Below are 20916 nucleotides of genomic sequence, written 5' to 3'. Positions count from 1 at the left end.
GGGCGGGGCCACAGGAGCAGTCAGCGGGGGGGTCTGTGGGAGGAGTCACAGGAGCAGTCAGCAGGGGCAGTGGGCGGGGCCACAGGAGCAGTCAGCGGGGGGGTCTGTGGGAGGAGCCACAGGAGCTGTCAGCGGGGGTCTGTGGGAGGAGCCACAGGAGCAGTCAGCAGGGGCAGTGGGCGGGGCCACAGGAACAGTCAGCAGGGGCAGTGGGCGGGGCCACAGGAGCAGTCAGCAGGGGCAGTGGGCGGGGCCACAGGAACAGTCAGCAGGGGCAGTGGGCGGGGCCACAGGAGCAGTCAGCAGGGGGCGTGGCCAGACTGGGATATGTAGTTCACCCCAAGGAAGCAGTGGCAGGGACACGGTGTAGGCGGCGCCAGGTCAGCGCCGGGATCCGGTGCAGATTACACAGGGTAAGGAGTAGGTGTTGTCCGGGCCGGGACCCGGTGCAGATTACACGGGATAAGGGGCAGGTGTTGTCCGGGCTGGGACCCGGTGCAGGGAGCGGATATACACCAGGCCGGGACCCGGTGTAGGCGGCGCCAAGACAGCGCCGAGACCCGGTGCAGGGAGCGGATATACACCAGGCCGGGACCCGGTGTAGGCGGCGCCAAGACAGCACCGAGACCCGGGGCAGGGAGTGGATATATACCAGGCAGGGATCAGGTATAATGACTGAATCTGCCCGGGGCATAGTCTGTGTCCGGAGTGTTGCTGTGAAGTCGCTGGGCCGCAGTGTGAGGAGGGAGAGCTCCGGGACATGGGTCTGGTGCTGGGGGAAGTGAAAGTCTCGTACCCGCCCGGAAGGGATGGTGACTACTTAAAATCATGGCTAGAGACTCTGACAGCACAAAACAGGCCTTACGGCCCAATAGATCCAACCTGTACCCCAATATACTAATACTGTACTGTTACTATATTTATACTTCGGCAATTCATCGTCTGTCCCTTCTGCTCCAAGGACAATAAATCTTGCCAATCCATTCTCTCCACCTAATTGAAACACTTCATTTCAGGAAAATTTTCAATGAACCTCTTCTACATCTTCGGGACAATGGCATACTACCTATAATTTGGTGACTAGAAGCATAGTCAATATTCCAGCTGTTGCCTAGCCAAAGATTAAAAAAAATGAACTATAACCATTTAACAATTTCAGCACAGAAACAGGTCATCTCGGCCCTTCTAGTCTGTGTCGAATGCTTACTCTCACCTAGTCCCACTAGCCCGCACACAGCCCATAACCCTCCATTCCTTTCCTGTCCATATACCTATCCAATTTTACTTTAAATGACAATACCGAACCTGCCTCTACCACTTCTACTGGAAGCTCGTTCCACACAGCTACCACTCTCTGAGTAAAGAAATTCCCCCTCGTGTTACCCTTAAACTTTTGCCCCCTAACTCTCAACTCATGTCCTCTTGTTTGAAGCTCCCCTACTCTCAATGCAAAAAGCCTATCCACATCAACTCTTATCTATCCCCCCCATCATAATTTTAAATACCTCTATCAAGTCCCCCCTCAACCTTCTACGCTCCAAAGAATAAAGACCTACCTTGTTCAACCTTTCCCTGTAACTTAGGTGCTGAAACCCAGGTAACATTCTAGTGAATCTTCTCTGTACTCTCTCTATTTTGTTGATAACTTTCCTATAATTTGGTGACCAGAACTGTACACAATTCTCCAAATTCGTCCTTACCAATGCCTTGTACAATTTTAACATTACATCCCAACTCCTATACTCAATGCTCTGATTTATAAAGGCCAGCATACAAAAAGCTTTCTTCACCTCCCTATCCGCATGAGGTTCCACCTTCAGGGAACTATGCACCATTATTCCTAGATCACTCTCTTCTACTGCATTCTTCAATGCCCTGTCATTACCAACAATGATTTCTGTGCTCTGATATTCCATGCCCCAGGTAGTCATGGCTTGTATTTACCACTTATTTTACTACCCATCTTTAGGGGTCAATGGAGTTGGATACCAAGGCCTCTTTGTTCCCCAAAAATTCCCTAGGGCCCCACTGTTCATGGTGTATATCCTACCCTTATTAGACCTCCTAGTAGGCATCAGCTTGCATTAATCAGAATTAACTTCCATCTGTTTTTTGTTTGCCCGATTCACCACCTAATCAATATTGCTCTTCACTATCCAGAACCCACCCACTTTTCATGTAATCTCAAGCTTATTAATCATACTTACTACATTTGCTTTCAAATTATTACTGCCTCTAATAAACAACAGTCCCAACACCAATCCCTGTGCTATATATAGTCACATATTCACTTCTTCATCTTAGTTTCAGTTTCCTATTAACCAAGCCATCTTTGGACCTAGTTTTCCATTTTGTCTTAGATCCTATGGTACTAACTTTTTGGACTAGCATTTGACCTTATTGTGTGATGGTATTGGGTTTTCTGACTTCAATGTTCTAAACTCAAGACCTTAAGTCCTATCTAATATAGGTAGTTATGGGTACCCTCACTAAACGAGGTTGTACTGTAGCTACATACTCTTCAAAGGCTAGTTCACTTCCCTGTTTATCTTCCAAGAAGAGTCTCTCTACCTATAACCACTATTTGAACGGTGGGTTACCCCTCCCTACCAAGAGGAAATACTTCCAGCTAACAGCTAACAAAGTAGTTTAAACACAGCCCATTTATTTTTAGTGATATACATTTAAACTTAACTAATATTCTTAAGACTCATTTAAAACTTCACAGAGGACTTCTATCATCCTAGAAGATTTAGATTGGAAACCTAGAAGATTTCCAAATTACAAATGATTTCTAAAACAAAGGACTTCCAAAACACAGGCACTATTCCTATAAGGTAAAAAGACACACCATCGAGATGCAGATGATGTATCGCCCGTCACAGAAACTGAAGGCAGAGGAATGGATTCTAATTCACCCCATATTTCTGTCATTCTTCTTGATGTTCTTGGACCGCTCCTAAAAAAAACCTGACTGCTCACTATCATTTATAGTTTTTCTGCCACGTTGGTGAATTAACACTCATGTGATTTTTTTTTTCAGATACTGCACCGTTACGCACAAGTGATCTAAAAGCTTCTGGGAACAGATTTTCCTGGTAACCACAATTACTGCTGAGAAGCTGACCCTTTGAGCATACAAACCTACCAACTATTATTAAATAAGCTATTTGATACGTGAAATGATCATATCAATCTGGTCTGCAAGCTTCCATGAACTAAATAATTTTGCAAGTATTGTCCGGTTTGATACAAGTCCAATTAACATAGCCTCATTGTGCGCCAGCACTTCTGCTCTACAGATGGTGGTGCTTGTTTGCAAAGCTGTCCTTTTAACTTCAGACTGATTACTGCTTGCCAGTTACATGACGAACTGAAGACTGGCTCTCATTTATGACAACAAGCTGAACAAAGAATATTGCTTGGAAGTTTAACTTATTCAAGAACAGCTCTTTGATCTCTAGAAGTGAAACACAACTTTGTAACCAAAAGGGTGTTCCTAGTTTTTAATCACATGACTGTGACTTTACTTTGTTAAATCAGCTGTGATGTTTTCACTGAAACAGCAATAACCAGACCTCAGTTGTTTAATCTGAAAGTAGTTTGAGACTTTCAGAATTTGTGGAAGGCATATAATTCCCTTTCAGCTTTCTTTCCAGCCTTGACTAGTTCATTAATGGCCTGGGTGGCTTCTCCCTGTTATCTTTGCCTCCCACTGTCTGTCGTCTATCCCACACTGTCCTCACCCTTTACACCAAGCCTGTTGACCTAATTTGATTCCCAGTTCAATAATTCATTGTTTTAAAAATTATCATCCTGTGTTACAGTTCTCCCTTTTGTCTTGAAAATTTAAAAAAGTATGCAGATACTGGAGCTGTGAAACATGAGCAGAAAATGTTGGAAATGCTCGGGGTCGGGCAACGCTTGTGGAGACAAAAACAGAGTTAACATTTCTGATCAAAGACTCTTCACCTGAAGCAGTAACTCCTTCTCTGCCTGATTGCAAAATAATGGAGAAATATAGCTCAGATACAGGCACTTCATTCCTCTAAGACGATTGTCAGGCATCCATTTTATTACTAATCTGAGTCCGTTTTATTTTACCCACTTTGACCTCAACTCACCTCAGATTCTATCATTCATACTCAGGGAACTTACATTGAAACTCATATCTTTAAAATGAGGGAAGAAATTTGAAGTAAATCCATGATATCACAGGGCAAACACACCAGCTCCATGCAGTGTTGCCGATCAGGTTGAACTCGACATCAGCAGAGCTGTGAGGGAGCAGCAGGTGTATTGTGCTGCCCAATGTCATCTGCTTGCTTCCAGCCATTTAATGGTTTTGTATTCCTCTTTGGCCTCGTCAGTCAGTATATTCATAGCCTTCAAAAGTGCTACATCCAGAACTCTGCGATCCTCCAATTCTGGTCACTTTTGCTCTCTTTATTTTAAAGATGTCACTAGCTTTGACTGTGCCTTAGCTGAGGTACATCCTAGGATGCGCAGGGACACATCATCAGTGATGTATCCGGGTGTTTTTGCTCTTTCAACATCAAACACGTCGCCCAGGCAACCCAGCCAGGATTGATGAAGCCTTGGTTTGTGTCCTAGCAACATTGGTCCTCAGGTCACTCCTCCTGTTCCATTGGAGTCTAGAGGCTTGCTCAGCAGCCTCTGTGACAGTCCTGATGGCTCTTTTCTTTGCAGCCCCTTTAATGCCAAGGAGAGGGTAGGTTTTGCACTGCAAGCAGCCAGCAAAACCTCAACACCCCTCCTCGATAGGCTCACATAGTGCCTCCACCACTGCCCTACCAGCTCTTGGTATTTGGCTTTCTTGCACTCGCACACCTCCTCAATCTGATCTTCCAAAGGTACTGTCAGTTCTTCTATGACCGCCTGCTTGGAGGTTTCTGAGGCTGTGGCTGGTCTCTAGCTTTGACAAAAGCTATGGGCTTTCAGGATCGGCAAAGCTGTTCTAGAATTCCCAGTCTGAATCTGATCACCTTTCTGCTTCTCTCCTTGGGCACTTTAATTAAAACCTTTAGTTTTGACAAATATTTTTGCCAACAATGTCTCCTTGTGGTTCACCTTTCCTGTATTAAATCCCTTATATGAGTATAAGTTGTGATAGTATGTGTGTAGTGTTCTTCATAACCTCAAAGCTTAATGAGTTTAGGAACTAATTATGTGCTTCTGCCAGGCAGTCGCAGATATGCAAATTAAACCATCAATTTGCATTCAACAAGCTCCCCCCAAATATCGAGGTGGCATTTTTTTTGGTGTTGTTTCAGGGATAAATGCATTTAATCATTTTCAGAGTTGCTTAATGGATCTGTTAAGTCAGATGGGACTATAGCGGGACTGCAACCAGAGGTAAAGGGTTAAGGGTGAAAGGTGAAAAGTTTAAAGGGAACTTCTTCACTCAGAGTGCCGTGAGAGTGTGGAATGAGCTGCCAGCACAAGTGGTGCATGCCAGCTCAATTTCAACGTTTAAGCAAAGTTTGGGTAGGTACCTTGATAGTAGCGATACAGAGGGCTATGGTCGGGGTGCAGGTTGATGAGAGCAGGCAGTTTAAGTGGTTTCAGCACAGACTAGATGGGCCGATGGGTCTGTTGCTGTGCTGTACTTTTCTTCGACTCTATGGCTGACCATTTTTTTTCTGAAAGGTGCCTCTGACATGCGGCACTTCGTTATTACTGAGCTAGAGTAAACATTTGTGCTGTTTGGTTCAAGGTTTTGAAGCAGGGTCTCCAGAAGCCTGCTGACTTAAGGCAGAGATGTTTGATGGTGGAGAAGAAGCAAAACTTTTGAATGGAAATCTTACCTTTCTCTGTCCTCCTCAGATTACAGCTGGAAAGACGTTTGAGCTTGGATTTGGTGTGGGTGGAGAACATCCAACCCCTCTTGAGGCATGGTCACCATCAGAGATTTACATGAGGATGTTTTGGTGGTGCTTTTGTCCTATGTCCCTGCTCGCGAGTTAGTTTTGACATGCCGCCTAGTCTGCCGAGCTTGGAAGGAGTTGGTGGACAAGGTGCACATTTGGAAACGGATGTGTATTCGAGAAGGATACTTTAAAAGAGATTGGGATGTATTCCCACAGGATTGGAAGAAATTTTACTTCCTTCATCCTTTTAAGAGAAACCTGCTAAAAAACCCTAGTGCTGAAGGTAAGTACTATTTAATTTTCTCTGGATCTCTGTTGTGTGATAATTGTTTGGGTTCAAAACACGGTTTTAGAGAGTCAAGTAATCAACTGGGTTTCTGCAAAATAGAACCACTGACATCGACTGTCCATTTCCCTTCATTGATACTGCCTGACCTTCTGAACTCCTCCAGCTTTTCGTGTATTGCTTGAAGACCTATGAATGCAGGTTGAACAGCATATTTGATATCAATTCTTTGTAAAATTTTGCTATAAATAATACTGAGAGCATTTGCTAAATGCATCCAAGAATGTTTTCTGAAACAATATGTAGAGGCCTGACTAGAGGAAGGGCTAGACTCAATGTCGGTAGGAAATGAGACTGCTCAAGGGCTGTTGTGTCATTGGGAATAGTGACCGTATTTCTATTTGCTTCAAGGTAGTTATGGAGAAAGATGGGAGTAGACCTCAATTTAAAGTGCTAGGTTTTGATGGTAGCCGACAGGAAGTCAGAAAAATTGACTGGGAGATGTTTGCAGTTAAAGTGATGTCGCGCAAATGGGAGGCTTTTAAAAATGAGACAGGAAGAGTTGAGGACCAACGTACCCAAATTAGAGTGAAGGGAATTCTGGGTTGTGGCGTATTGAAGCTCTGGTCAGATACTGATAGCTTGGATCATGCAAGTCTCTTAGTTAATATAAGGAATATAGTACAATTAAGAAAGCAATTAGGACCACAAAGGGGCAACGTGATGTCCCTGACAGGTGAGATAAAAGGAGAATCCTTACAGATTCTTTGAGGATAACTAGCTAGACTGCAGGGGTTCCAGACCTATTTTATGCCGTGGACCCATACCAGTTAACAAAGGGCCCGTAGACCCCAGGTTGGGAACCCCTGAGCCAGATAGTAGGTTTCCATAGTAACCAGTGTAGTAATCTACGTGGAGACACAGGAAGTGAGTGAGATTTTAACTGAATACATTTTGACTATATTTGCCCTGGAGAAGCACATAGAAGCTAGTGAGCTAGTGGCCAAAATTGTTCTTGGGTAAATCCTGTTTTTGGCCCATTGTTCTGGAGTTAATGCCTCCTTAAGTAATCACCTTTTATGTCATCACAGTGGCGAGGGCTCCTGCTCCCACCACCATTTCAGTCAGTGAGTTACAGTCCTCCCACCACTAAGTGGAACAACTTTTTCTCATCTCTCCTTCGAACCAAGCTAAATCGATGTATCTTAGTCACCATTCTAAAGAAATAAATCATGTCTTTACATCTTAGTCTCTTGTAATCTAGCACATTGCAACTAAACCCATGCCCACTCCACAGAATAATAACATTCCAACTCTTGACAACAACCTCATAACAAGAATAATTGTGGTTTGCCCATCATAAGTAATCTCTTTTCATTTGCTCTCTGGTCTTCCATGTTGCCTAGGATCAATTAAAAACTTAACTGGGGACTGAAATCTACACCTTACTGAAAAAATTAAGGGAAATTTTTAACAGCACAAGGTATATGACATGATATTTAACACAGCTTCTATTGAAATTGCCGCCTTCTCTTCATAATTACAATGATGGACAGGAAATTTTGGACAAGTTCTTTCAGCCCATTGTAACACAATTGTCAAAGATGATGTTGCTCTATGGGATCTTGCTATGTGCACATGGGCTGTTGTGTTTCCTACATTACAGAAGTGGCTACACTTAATAGTTGAAGGGTGCTGTGTAAGTGCAAGATCCCTCTTTGTTGTGTCGTAGCTTAATACTAATATTCTGCTGCCTGTTTACAACCAGGTCCTGAGCTTAGATGAGCACCTCCCACTACAGCAACAAAGCACTACTCTTCTCCCATACACCCATCAACTCTTCCACCCCACCTTGACCTCCCCAGTACTCCTGCCACCCAGCTATATTAAGGGCAACTTTAGACAACGGTTTGCCCACGTGTAGGTCTGCTGTAGATGCATGCCACTGAGCTTGAATGAAGGAATGACTATGTAGCACTGGGACACGATATGATGGACTATGATCCATGAGTTCATTTTCTCATTGCCATTTTTTCTTCCTACAGAGGATTTTCAGCATTGGACCATTGATATTAATGGAGGTGATCGGTGGAACATTGAAAAATTGCCAGAGTCCCATTCATCTGACTTTCCTAACAAAGATACAGATAAATACTTTGTGACATCTTATGGGTAAGAGCTCCATTGCAGAATCCCTTTGCTCTTCCTCCTTGCTGATGTTTTCATGGCTTCTGCCAGTGCAATTGCTTCATCTTCATCAAGGTGACTTCGGTAGTGTCACATCCAATGTACTGCCTTTGAATTTCTTCCCTTCTCCCATGTGAGTTTGTTCAACTTCCCCCCCCCCCCCATCGCATTTAATCTCCACAGTTTGCCCCAACTATTCCCTGTGGCAGTGAGTTCCACATTCATATTGCACTTCGGGCAGAGAAGTTTCTTCTGAATTTCCATTGGGGTGATTTGAAGCTATGAAAGGTGATATCAAAATGCACATTCTAAACGAGTCTTACTGTGCTCTTCTTTATTGGCAGGTTATGCCGTAAATCTCAGATCATTGATTTAGTGGAAAATGGACTGTGGGGCCATTTGCTTGATATAATTCAACCTAAAATTGTTGTAAAAGATTGGTGAGTAATGACCCTTACATTCAGGAATAATTGGTTCAATGTCATGAAAGTTAAAATGGAACTCAAAGGGTTAAATTTTTCACAAAAAATGTTTGTCTTGATTTATAAATATGCAAGGGTGGATAAGGTTTGGATGTGAACTCTGATTGTGTTGAGAAGGTAAATAGAATGGTCATGCAAAAATCAGTTGTAACTTGGAAAGTGTACACAGTATTACATTGTCAATGTTGTAAGGGAACTGAAGGATGTAGAGCTTAGGTTATATATTAATTCCCAAACTAGACTAGTGATCCCAGGAATAAGGGAGGATTGCAGGAATTCCTGATCCTTTAATATTATTGAAGTGGTTTAGCTAGAAGGTACACAGAAAAAAGTAAAAACAAATAAGATGTTATACTTGACAAGTTAGAATTTCTGGCCACGGGGCTTTGAACAGTCTTTGGGTCAACTGCAACTTAAAAGGAAAGGCCCTCTTAAGTCATCGGGCATTTATAGTGTGGAGGCATATCAGAATCAGGTTTATTATCACCAACATGTGATGTGAAATTTGTTAACTTAGCAGCAGCAATTTTATGCAATACATAATCTAGCAGAGAAAAAAATACTAAATAATAATAATAGTTTTTTATTGTAATAAAAAATAAATAAGTAAATTAATTATAGTATATGTATATTGAATAGATTTTTATTTGAAGTGCAAAATCAGAAATACTGTATTTAAAGAAAAGTGAGGTAGTGTCCAAAGATTCAATATCTATTTAGGAATCGGATGGCAGAGGGGAAGAAGCTGTTTCTGAATCACTGAGTGTGTGCCTTCAGGCTTCTGTATCTCCTCCCTGACGGTAACAGTGAGAAAAGGGCATGCCCTGGGTGCTGGAGGTCCTTAATAATGGAAGCTGCCTTTCATATTTCACCCGGTGTGAACAAATGAGGCTTTCATTCAGTACTGGATTAAAATAAATGAGGGCTCGGAGGAGCTGAAATACTGGCTTTGCATTTGGGCAGATTGGCCTGTTTCTGTGCTGTAAATCCTTCTGCAACCTTGGGGCATTACTCTGATGAAGGTTGTGTGGGAGTTAGACTATTGATGCATTGTCACACTAACTTTCTATATTGGTGTCAGGTATGCAGCAAGATATGACTGTGGCTGCATTTACAAGTTACACGTATCTCTGCTTTCTGAAACAAAGTCCATTATTGATAAATTTGAGTCGAAGAAGATTAGAATCCCCCAGTGGAGTGATGCAAAGTGGAGCGAGGTACAGAGTTTTATTAATTGTACCCTCTGGTTTTCTGTATCCAAGAAGGTGTTTCTTTTTTCATCTCTGCATGCTTATGTTAACAAGAAGAGAAATACCAAGGCATGGAGCGGTGTTTTTTTAATGCTCAGCCAGTGGTGTATCCAAAATATCACATGTGGTAAACCCCTTCCATTCCATTTTTCCCACTTTTCCCTCTTCCTCTTTCATCACATTCCTGTCAGTTTCCACATTTTTATTTGACTCTTGCCCCATTCCTTTCCCCATTTGCCTTTCCCTTCCCACAGCTCCCCTCTCTCCTTTCCCTGATTTGACCACTTTCTGGCCTGAAGGTCCACAGCTGGCTTAGGCCAACTATTCAACTTTAGAAGGTATTGTTCTTTTTCTTGCTTGTTGTGGATGCTTTTTTTGGTTCCAAGCTTCCATTTTTTTTGGGATTTTAATTGATGCCTCCTAACCCCTGGAAGAATGGCTGGGAGCTGTAAATTCCTTCAGTGTTGTCCAGCTGTTGGAAGAGTTCACTGAACTTTGCTTAGGCTGGTCACGTGACCCCACAGTGCCATTACTCAGGATGTTCCAATTTAAGTAACCTTTATACTTGCAGTCTACATGATCCTTATAGTGCAAAATATGCACTCAGTAGCCACTTTATTAGGTACAGGATTTGAACCCGGTGTGGTCTCCTGCTGCTGTAGACCGTCCACTTCAAGGTTTGACATGTAGTGCATTCAGAGATGCTCTTTTGCACACCTTTTGAGTTTTTGTCGCCTTCCTTTCAGCTTGAGCTAGTCTGGCCATTCTTTCCTGACCTCTCTCATTAACAAGGTGTTTCCACCCACAGAACTACTGCTCACTGGGTGCTTTCTGTTTTTTTGCACCATTCTCTGTAAACTGATGTCCTTGAAAATCCCAGTAGATTAACAGTTTCTGAGATACTCAAACCACCCCATCTGGCACCAACAATCCACAGCCAAAGTCACTTGGATCACATTTCTTCCCCATTCTGATGTTTGGTCTGAACCTCTTGACCTTATCTGCATGCTTTTATATATTGCGTGCTGCCACGTGATTGGCTGATTAGATGCACAGGTGTACCTAATAAAAGTAGCTACTGAATGTAGGTTAGAATTATTCTTGTACACTGTACCATTATTAACAGTAGCCTTTGTTTTACAGATAGTCCATGTTTTCAAAGACTATGGGCCTGGAGTTCGATACGTTCACTTTTCACATGAAGGGAAGGACACACAATTCTGGGCAGGGTGGTATGGAATCCGCGTCACCAACAGTAGTGTTAGCATAGAACCATGAGTAGCAGGGACCAGTATCTCCCTGGATACGATGAAGGACTACTGCAAAGAGTAAACTCATACAAAAATGGCATGCGCTATGAAATTGGAAAAAAATCAGCAAGTCAACAGGATCTGGGAAGAGATCTAATGATGGGTCAGTGACCTGAAACGTTAATTCTGTTCTACTCTCCACAGATGCTGCCTGACTTGCTGAGTATTTTCAGCGCTTTCTGACTTTAGGAAACGGCACTTGCATTTGTATAACCAGTATACACATATGTATATGTTTTGACAGTTATTAATTTGTTCTTACTTTGTAATATCTTGGACTTGATTTCATGTGATTATTTTCTCCTCTGTATGGTTTGAATTAAAAACTATACTAACAAAGAGCTATCAGTAGGAAATAACCACTTTAATTGTAAAAGGAAAATGTTTTATGACATCTTCATTAAGAGCAATTTGTATGATGGTTGTGAGTTGTGTTGTGACGGAGTTGCACTTGGTTGTTCAGTATGATGATAGGAATGGCTCGAGGACCCTGTGACATGCTTCCTGTCATTAATATCTGAGGCATTCTGAACTGAGAACCTTTGCTGGAGAAGAAAATCGTTCAACTTTTTAAAATAATTTTCTATTTTTTTACTTTGGATACTTTCAGGAGAAAATAGTTAACCCTCTGCTATACCTAATTGAATTCAAACATTGTTTTTCTATATCTGAGAATAATTGTTAATCGATTAGCTTCATTTTGTCTGTCTCATTTACTTTAACAAATGCATTGATGCATTTTAATCATTAAATAGAGAACTCTAGGGCAAACTAAAATGTTGAGTTCAGCTTGTTGATTTTCCATTTTAAGTGTACTTCCATTTTAATCAAAGTAGCATAGAGATTTTGTGGTTGGCTTTCCTCAGATAATTGTCATTTTCTTTTAAACAAGAAAAAAGGAGCATCAGTGACATCACACAAAATGGCAAAAGTGTCTCTGAAAGATGTTCCATTATATCTGCTTACAATGCAATGGATATGTCTGCTTTGAATGAGCAGCTAAATGTTAATTAGATGCACTGGATCTACTCGTGTTAAAAGATCAGCACATTTAAATGACCTCTTGTTAGTATCTGAGGTTGCCTTGCCCTCATTCATGCAGTACTAATTAGCTGTGATAGGTAGGATATTCGCTTCAGTCAGATAGATAGATAGATAGATACTTTATTCATCCCCATGGGGAAATTCAACATTTTTTCCAATGTCCCATACACTTATTGTAGCAAAACTATTTACATACAATACTTAAAATGCATACATAAAATAAAATACTTAAAATAAAATACATTGAATGGTAACTTAAGCTCAGTCCTAACCCCGGCACTTTAACATATCTTACCCCCGGCGGTTGAATTGTAAAGCCTGCTACCGATGTCATACTCTCCAGTTCTGTGCCCACGACAGAGCCCGCCTTCCTTACCAGCTTATTAAGACGTGAGGCGTCCCTCTTCTTAATGCTGCCTCCCCAACACGCCACCACAAAGAAGAGGGCGCTCTCCACAACTGACCTATAGAACATCTTCAGCATCTCACTACAGACACTGCCTCAATGAGAGAAAGATCTTTGCTTTTCAAATGCAATAAGAAACATACACTTGTCCTTCTCATTACTTCATAATTACCTCATATTCCAAGAGGAGTGCTATCAGCCAGAGGTCTATTAGGGTATTTTATGGGTTTTTTTGGATAATGGTAAAAATGTTTGAAGTTCGTGTTATAAAGAGGGTAAAACTACCATGAGGTGTTTTACAGATTCATCAGCTTTAATTGGAAATTTTGCACTGAGAGAGATTCATAGATCATCAGGGAAAATGCACTGTTGGTAATGTTGAAAATTATTTTTGAGCTGATGCTGGGAGTCCGGAGCAACACACAAAAAGCCAGAGAAACTCAGCAGGACGTATGGAGGGTCGATGTTTCAGGTTGAAACCCTCATCAGGGCAATAGAATGAGTGTTAATTTTTTTTAATCTGGCAGAATATTGTGACCTGTCTGAACAAAGAAGACAAATTTGTGCTTTCTTGCCCAAATCTGTAAATGAGGACCATTTGTATCAGTCTCTGTTTTTGTCCTGTTCTGCACATGTTTATGAGGTCAGTTCCTACAATAAAATGTTCTTCAATAACTGAACCAATTTTGGTGGAAGTGTTCTTTGTAGACAATTCGAATAAGTACCATGTGTGTGTATGCCTGGATTTCGGGTCATATCGTTAACTGACTCAGGGCTCCTGCTTTTCATTCAATTTCATGTACAAATTTAAAAACCAATTTTTATCACTATTTAAACATTTACCAATTACTTTCAGAGGAAAACATTATTCTGATGTGTAATATCCACATACAATGATTGTGAAGTGATGGAATTTGTGCAGATGCACCATCCAGAGACAGAGAAGCAGTTTCAGCGACAGGTTACTATCGATGCAATGCTCCTCAGACAGGATGAAGAGGTCAATACTCCCCAATGCCATTAGGCTTTACAATTCTACCGCCAGGACTTAAGAACTTTTTAAAAGCTATTATTAATGCTTTTTGAGATAGTGATTTAGATGCATATCATATTTTTTACTGAGTTAAGTATTGTATGTAATTAGTTTTGCTACAACAAGTGTATGGGACATTGGAAAAAAGTTGAATTTCCCCATGGGGATGAATAAAGTATCTATCTATCTATCTATCTATCTATCTATCTATCTATCTATCTATCTATCTATCTATCTATCTATCTATCTATCTATCTATCTATCTATCTATCTATCTATCTATCTATCTATCTATCTATCTATCTATCTATCTATCTATCTATCTATCTATCTATCTATCTAAAAGCTATGGTGACTGTAGAAGCCAATGACATTAATTAACATGGTTCACGTTTGGCAAAAACACTTCTGAGAAGAGAGCAAAATTGAACATTTTCCGAAATGCTGCATCCTCCTGGAACCTGTGATCCGAGTGCAGAACAGCCGTGCTCTGATTTTTAACTTGTTTGAATAGTTCAAAAGAAATTGTGCTCTCAATAAAGGTACTGCAAATGGATTGTGTCCTTTCAGATTCCTGTATTCTGCAAATGGCAAAATCTCACAATGCATCATAAGAGAAATATGACACCATCTGTTTAAGGATTGTTGGCCGCACACGGGAATCCCATTTCCTCTGTCCTTGCAATTAGCTCACCTTCTGCCTCCCTTTCCTCTGCAAGGTGCTCAGATAGATTGTTATTTCCTAGTTTATGCCATTTGTTCCTGGAACTCCTTGTGTGAATTGTGCAGTCAGGTTTCCCTGCCTTGGCATGGTAATAAAGGCACCTTTCATACCACATGTGATTGTGACTTCTCACTCTTTATCTGTAGCCTTTGAAATGCTAGTTACATTATTCTCCCACCGTGCCATACGTTTACTGTTGTGTGGAACTGTACTTGTCTGATCCCACTCTTATCTGTTCAATCACAGGCAGAGAATCATTTATCTCTGCTACATGTGGTTCCGCCATCATATAATTATGTGGTCCGTTCTTATTTCTTATCCTCATACTGCCAATTGGCACCCCATTTCCTCACTGACTCCCCTCATTCTTCCATGCACCAGAAAGAAAAGTCAAAATCTGCTCAGACTTTACCCCTGTTAATCCTAGAGACACTGAAGACTGCAGATGCTGGAATCTGGAGCACCAGACAAAAATCAGAATCAGGCTTATATCATCGGCATATGTTGTGAAATTTGCAGTTTTGTGGCAGCAGTGTATTATATTCAAATTAATATAAGGTTCATAAAAATATATAAAGGTTTAATAAATAGTGCCAAAAGAAAACAAAATAATGAGGTAGTTTTCATGGTTCATTGACACTGCAGTAATCTGATGGTGGAAGGGTAAAAAAAACTATTGAACGCAGGTTGAGGCGTCTGTACCTCCTCCCTGAGAAGAGGGCACATCCTGGATGCTGAGGGTCCTTAACGATAGATGCCACGACATTGAAGCATCACCTTATGAATATGTCCTTGATGGTGCAGAGGCTAGTGCCCACGATGGCGCTGGCCGAGCCTAAAACTTTCTACAGCTTTTTGCAATGCTGTGGAGTGGCTTTTCCATACCAGTCGGTGATGCAACCAGTCAGAAAGCTCTCCCTGGGCACATCTGTAAAAATTTGCTAGAGTCTCCAGTGACATAGCAAATATCTTTAGATTCCAAATGAAGTACAGCCACTAGCATGCCCTTTTCATAATTGCATCACAAAGTTGGGCCCAGGAAAGATTTTCAGAGATGAAGTTGCTCATTCTTCCCACTGCTGACCCCTCAATGAGGACTCGTGTGAATGAAGTTCTCCTGACTTCACCTTCCTGAAGCCTACAATCAATTACTAGGCCTTACTGACTTTGAGTGCAAGATTATAATGGTGGCACCACTCAATCAGCCAATCTATCTCGCTCCTGTATGCCTCCTCATCACCATCTAAGACTCTGCTAACTATGGTGAATTTGTAGATGGTGTTTAGCTTGCACCTAGCCACACAAACGTGAGTAGAGCAGTGGCCTTAGTGCACATTTTTGAGGTGCACCTGTGTTGGTTGTCTGCGAGGAGGGTGGAGAAACTCAGTAGGCTGGGCAGCATCTTAGGGGAGAAATGACCAGCTGACATCTTGGATCAAGAATGATCACCTAAGACCATTCATCAGGACTGGAATGAAGGATGGGAGATAGCCAGTGTAAAAAGGTGGGGATAATGGGTGGAACAAAAGCTAGTGGGTGATAGGTGGGTACAGATGAAGGAGGAGAGAGAGCAAAATTAAGTCAGGTGCTGAGAAGTGATAGGTGGAAGTGACAAAGAGCTGAAGATGATGGAATCTGATGGGAAAGACTGAATCCTGGAATAAGGAGAGGAGGTGAGGAGAGGAATACGTGGAAGGGTTAGTGCAGGTGATGTGCAGATGGAAAGGGTGGAAGAGGGGACACAGATAAGGTGACGTGGGTAAGTTGGATTAGGAAGAGAGGGAAAAGAAAAATGGAGGGGTGGAAGGGATGAGGTGGGAAGAGCAGTAACCAGAAGTTTGAGAATTCAGCGTTCATGCTTCCAAGTTGGAGACTGTCTAGGCATAATACTAGGCTGTTCCCCTAGTTTGCATTTAGCTTCAAGCTGGCAGTAGACAAACAATGCGGTGTGGGAATGGGAAACTAAAACAAAATAGCTGGCCACTGGGATGGAGATGACCTGCACTTCATCAACTCCTCTTCCTAGTCCAGATGAAAGATCTCAAACCAAAAGGTTAGCTCCCCATCTCCCACTGGAGATACTGCCTGCCCTGTTGAGTTCCTGCAATGTCTTGTGTTTCTCCATCTATCCTGGATATCAATCAAGTGAACGTTCTCTGCAGGTATGTCCCTCATGAGGAGACCACAAAACTGTCTACATGACTTCTATCAGACAGCAGCAAGATGTCTTGGTCTTAACACTTCATAACCCATCCAATAAAGGCCAATTTTTCTTAACTAACTGCTGAACCTGTTTGCTAACTTTATTTTCCACTGTACAAGGATATAACCTTACATTTCCCTTCAATATACCCTTTTTACCATCTTTCTGTCAACTCCCCTAACCTGTCTACATCTCTTTATAGAGAACTTGTATCTGTTGAATTCTTTATTGAGGGTTAGTGCAGAGCACACCAGGAGGCCAGCATACAGGATGTTCAACTGAACTTTATTGATTCTCTGCTTGTACAGTATGTGAACTCCTCCCATGTGGGAGTGGCTAACTGAGGGACATAGGAGTAACACTGTTAGCTACCACTACATCTTCCCTTCTTGAAACAAAAGAAAAACTAGGTATGTATCCTTATCTATAGAATTGCATTGAAATTTTACTCACTGAAATTACGGATTTATTTCACTTTGCCCATAGCACATAACTTATGCTCCTTACATAAACATAAAAAAGAACTGCCAACCTTATAATTACCTTCCCCTTGTTTTTAAACACACACTCTCTCTTTGTTCTCCTTTTTTCACAATTCCTTTTTGTTTAGAACAGTCTCGTTTTGTGAAATGTTTTCAACATTAGAACTCTTTTAAAAAAAACACCAAATCTAATGGAGGTCAGGGTAGACTCACCTTAACACTCCGACAAAGTGAGAGAATTATTTTGCTTCTTTAGTCACTTGCTCTAAGCCATTAGGCAATGGAATGTATCTCTGCGGTGGGACAGATAAATGACACGATCTGGTATGGGTTCCTGGAAGTGTTGGAGTGGGTGGAGATTCTTGAACAGGTGCGTCCACCTCAGGTAAGTGGTCCTCGTCATGAGGATCAGGCCACTTTATTTCTTTTTCTACCTTTTGTGGACTTTGAAGGCGCACAAACGCATGGCTGTTCTGGTCACAAACGATCATGTTCCATGCTGCTGGACTATTGTTCCTCAGGTGTATTGATCCGAAACTCAAACAGCTTCACCACCCCTGAGTGCCGACCAAGATTTTGGTGTGTGTCTGAGATTATCCACGCTCTTTGTTTTCTCACTCCGTGTTGCCTCAAAATTTCTCACTTTGTCTAGTGAGGTTGGAGAAGGGAAGGAAGAATGGGCAGGCTTGTTCTCAGTCTCTGGTCCATTTGCAGCTCTGTTGGACAGTAACCATTGACAAGGAGTGTGGAGCAGTAAGTTAACAGTACTTTGTAGGGGACTTTTGCCTTCAGAAGGAGACTTAATAGTTTGCACTGGTCTTTCTGCTTTTCCATTTGCCTGTGGGTACTGTGGACTGCTTGTCCCTCGCAAAAGCTTTGAATTCTGTGCAGCTGAATTGTGGACCGTTGTCTGACACAAGTGTCTCTGGTATCCATGGTGAGTGAATACAGCTTTCAGGTGCTGAGATGTAGAGGACGGTTTAGACACCTCAACATTCCATGAGTTGTAATTCACAGTGTGAAGATAATTATCTCTTTTTAGCTCGAAAGTGTCTGTTGCCTGCAATTTGCCCTGGAAAGTCTGGGATTCTGTGGGACAGAGAGATTCAACATGAATTTTGTGCAGTTTTCCGCATGCCTCATGTTTCTTTACATAATCTCCCACCTCTGGGCTCAGATCAGGCCACTACATGGATTGCCCTGTCTTTAGGCAACATTTTTTTGAACCCTTGATGTCCTTGATGGATTTGCCTGATGATCTTGGTGCGAATAGAAGTAGGAGTGATGAGACTGGAATCCTTTAGCAGCAAATCATTCTGAGTGGCAAGCCTGTCTCTCTCAAGCCAGTAAGGTCTGAGTTTTGGAACAGCTGGCCATCCATGCTTACAATATTGCATGACCTTCCTGCAGATTTGGTCCTTTTTCCAGTGCAAATTTCATCTAGCTTACTCTGTGATGCAGGAAAGATTTCACTCCCTGAGCTAAGTAGATGATGGTATCTTCCATGAAGGCGGAGTCAGCTTCCATCACTCACTTTTGCGTGGCATCCTCGACAGAGTGTCCGATGTTGTGAAAGATCTGCCGGGGACCTGATCAAAGTCATAACAGTATTGCAGAAGCCTCATTCGGAATCTTTGCAGATGTGGAGGTAAGTCCTCCAAGTGTTTCGAGCTGAGGAGGCTGACAAGAGGCTTGTGGTCTGTTTCAAGGAGTTTAGTGCCTATTGAGTAGGAGCTGACGAGTTCAGAAGCCCACATGAGGGCCAGCATCTGATTTTTGATTTGGGTGTAACACTGTTCAGTAGGCGTCAGTGCTCTTGATGAATATATCAGCAGTTTCTATACACCACTGCAGTTATGCATGAGCACTCCCCAAGTTCATTGAGGAGGCATCTGCTAAGACTTTGGTTGCTTTGTTTGGATGAAGGAACACCAATGCTGGTGGAGTGATGCTTTAAGTGATGAGAATGACTTCTCCTGTGGCCCATCCAAGGTCCAAATGTTTCTCTGAGAGAGGAGGTCACATAGTGGCTTTGTTTTCTCTGCCAAATCTGGAATGAACTTTCCCAGCTGGTTTACCATGCCAAGGAAACCACAGATCTCTGGTACGTTCATAGATTGTTTCATGTGCCAAACTCTTGCCGGTTTGTCTGAATCTGGTTGCACTCCCTCTGGTGAACTTCACTTCCAACTTCCCAAATTCGCATTCCTTTTTGTTCCAGCCTGTTCCAGTTTCTCCTAGGCAACTTCCACTCTTTTGTCACGTTCCTTACTTGAGCCTCTGAAGATGAGCATATCGTCCATGTGGCAGACTACTCCTTTCAGTCCCTCCAATATTTGGTTCCTCCTCATCTGGAAGAGTTCAGAGGCTGATGAGATGCCAAAAGGGAGTCTCTTGAAGGCATAGTATTCATTTGATGTGAGCTTATGTGACTCAGGAACTAAATGGAAGCCTGAGTGTACATCTAGTTTGGTAAAGATCTTTGCTCCACCCAGCGTACCAATTGTGTGCTCAGCAGAAGGCAGAATAAACTTCTCTCGCCTCAATGCATTATTCAATTTTATTAGATCAACACATATCCCCAGTGTGCTGTCTGGTTTGGGGACAGGAACAATGCTCACACACCAGTCAGTAGGTCCATTCACTCTTGTTATGATGTCAAGTGCCTCCATTCTCTCAAGTTCAGCATTGACTTTGTTCATCAATGAGACTGGTATACGCCTCACTGTGGTCAGAGAGTAGGGCATCACTCCTGACCTCAGTTGGATAAGGTACACTTCTTTCAGAACTCCCAGGTCTGTGAACAACTCTGCGTATGTCTCCTGCCACAGAACATTGTTTAGTGAGTCCAACCTTGCAAGAGGTTCAGCTTCTCGATGGCATGTCGTCCCAGCAGTGATGAGAAGAGATTCTGAACAACACAGACATCCTCTTTTAACTGCTTCTTATTTTTACAGATGGAAGCAGTAAACATTCATTTCACACTGAGCTTATTGTATGTTTCCCTGGCCCCATGAACACTTCCATTGTGGGGTTTAGCGTAATGCCTGTTTTCTTCGCCAGTTTTGTGAACAGACATTCAGGAATGACTGTGACATCTGCCCCAGTGTCTATTTTGAACATCACTGTCCGATTTTGCAACAGAATCGTAGTACACCAGCCTTGTCTATTTAAATCTAGAGCTCCAAAGAAAGCCCTCTCTTTGTCTGAATCATGGTCTTTGACTTCCTGAAGAACTGTTTTTGGAGTGACACAGGCTTTTATAACGGCCAATTCCACTGCATTGGTGGCATTTCATTTCTTTGATGTGGAATGGAGACTTGACACATTTCCTGCAGATGGGCGTTTTACCTGCTTGTCTGTTTTATTTGAGCTGAGCTCTCCTGTTACCTCTTTCTGACTGCACCTTGTTTGCATCCTATGTTTTGTACCTCAGCATCGTTTTCGCGCCCGAGTTCTGCCTGTTGCTGATGAACATTCTCACTCTGCCTGACCATTGTAATAGCTTTCTCCAGTTCAAGATTTGCCTGCAGATGAAGTCCCTCTGACAATTTGGAGTCTAAGTAGCCCAACAACAATCCTGTCTCTAATGAGCTCATCTCTCAGATTTCTATATGC

The 20916-nt window shown here is 42.2% G+C and overlaps 1 protein-coding gene across 2 annotated transcripts; it reads left to right on the top strand.

Moving 5' to 3' along the window:
* The first annotated feature begins 277 nt into the window (after positions 1-277).
* On the top strand, positions 278-13536 carry LOC140718239 (F-box only protein 6-like). 2 transcript variants are annotated; one of them, XM_073031733.1, is made up of 7 exons: positions 299-413; positions 3044-3098; positions 5848-6174; positions 8223-8349; positions 8709-8804; positions 9928-10063; positions 11240-13536. In XM_073031733.1, the coding sequence occupies exons 3-7, from the start codon at positions 5916-5918 to the stop codon at positions 11372-11374; spliced, it is 753 nt and encodes a 250-aa protein (XP_072887834.1). In that variant the 5' UTR covers positions 299-413; positions 3044-3098; positions 5848-5915; the 3' UTR covers positions 11375-13536. The 2 variants fall into 2 exon arrangements, with proteins under 2 accessions (XP_072887835.1, XP_072887834.1); XM_073031734.1 differs by lacking the exon at positions 3044-3098 and having other exon boundaries at positions 278-413.
* Positions 13537-20916: the final 7380 nt, after the last annotated feature.

This window comes from Hemitrygon akajei, chromosome 29 (genome assembly GCF_048418815.1).
Source record: "Hemitrygon akajei chromosome 29, sHemAka1.3, whole genome shotgun sequence".
Taxonomy (NCBI): domain Eukaryota; kingdom Metazoa; phylum Chordata; class Chondrichthyes; order Myliobatiformes; family Dasyatidae; genus Hemitrygon; species Hemitrygon akajei.
The sequence above is the reverse complement of the archived record's forward strand: the minus strand, read 5'-3'. Positions and strand labels throughout refer to the sequence as shown.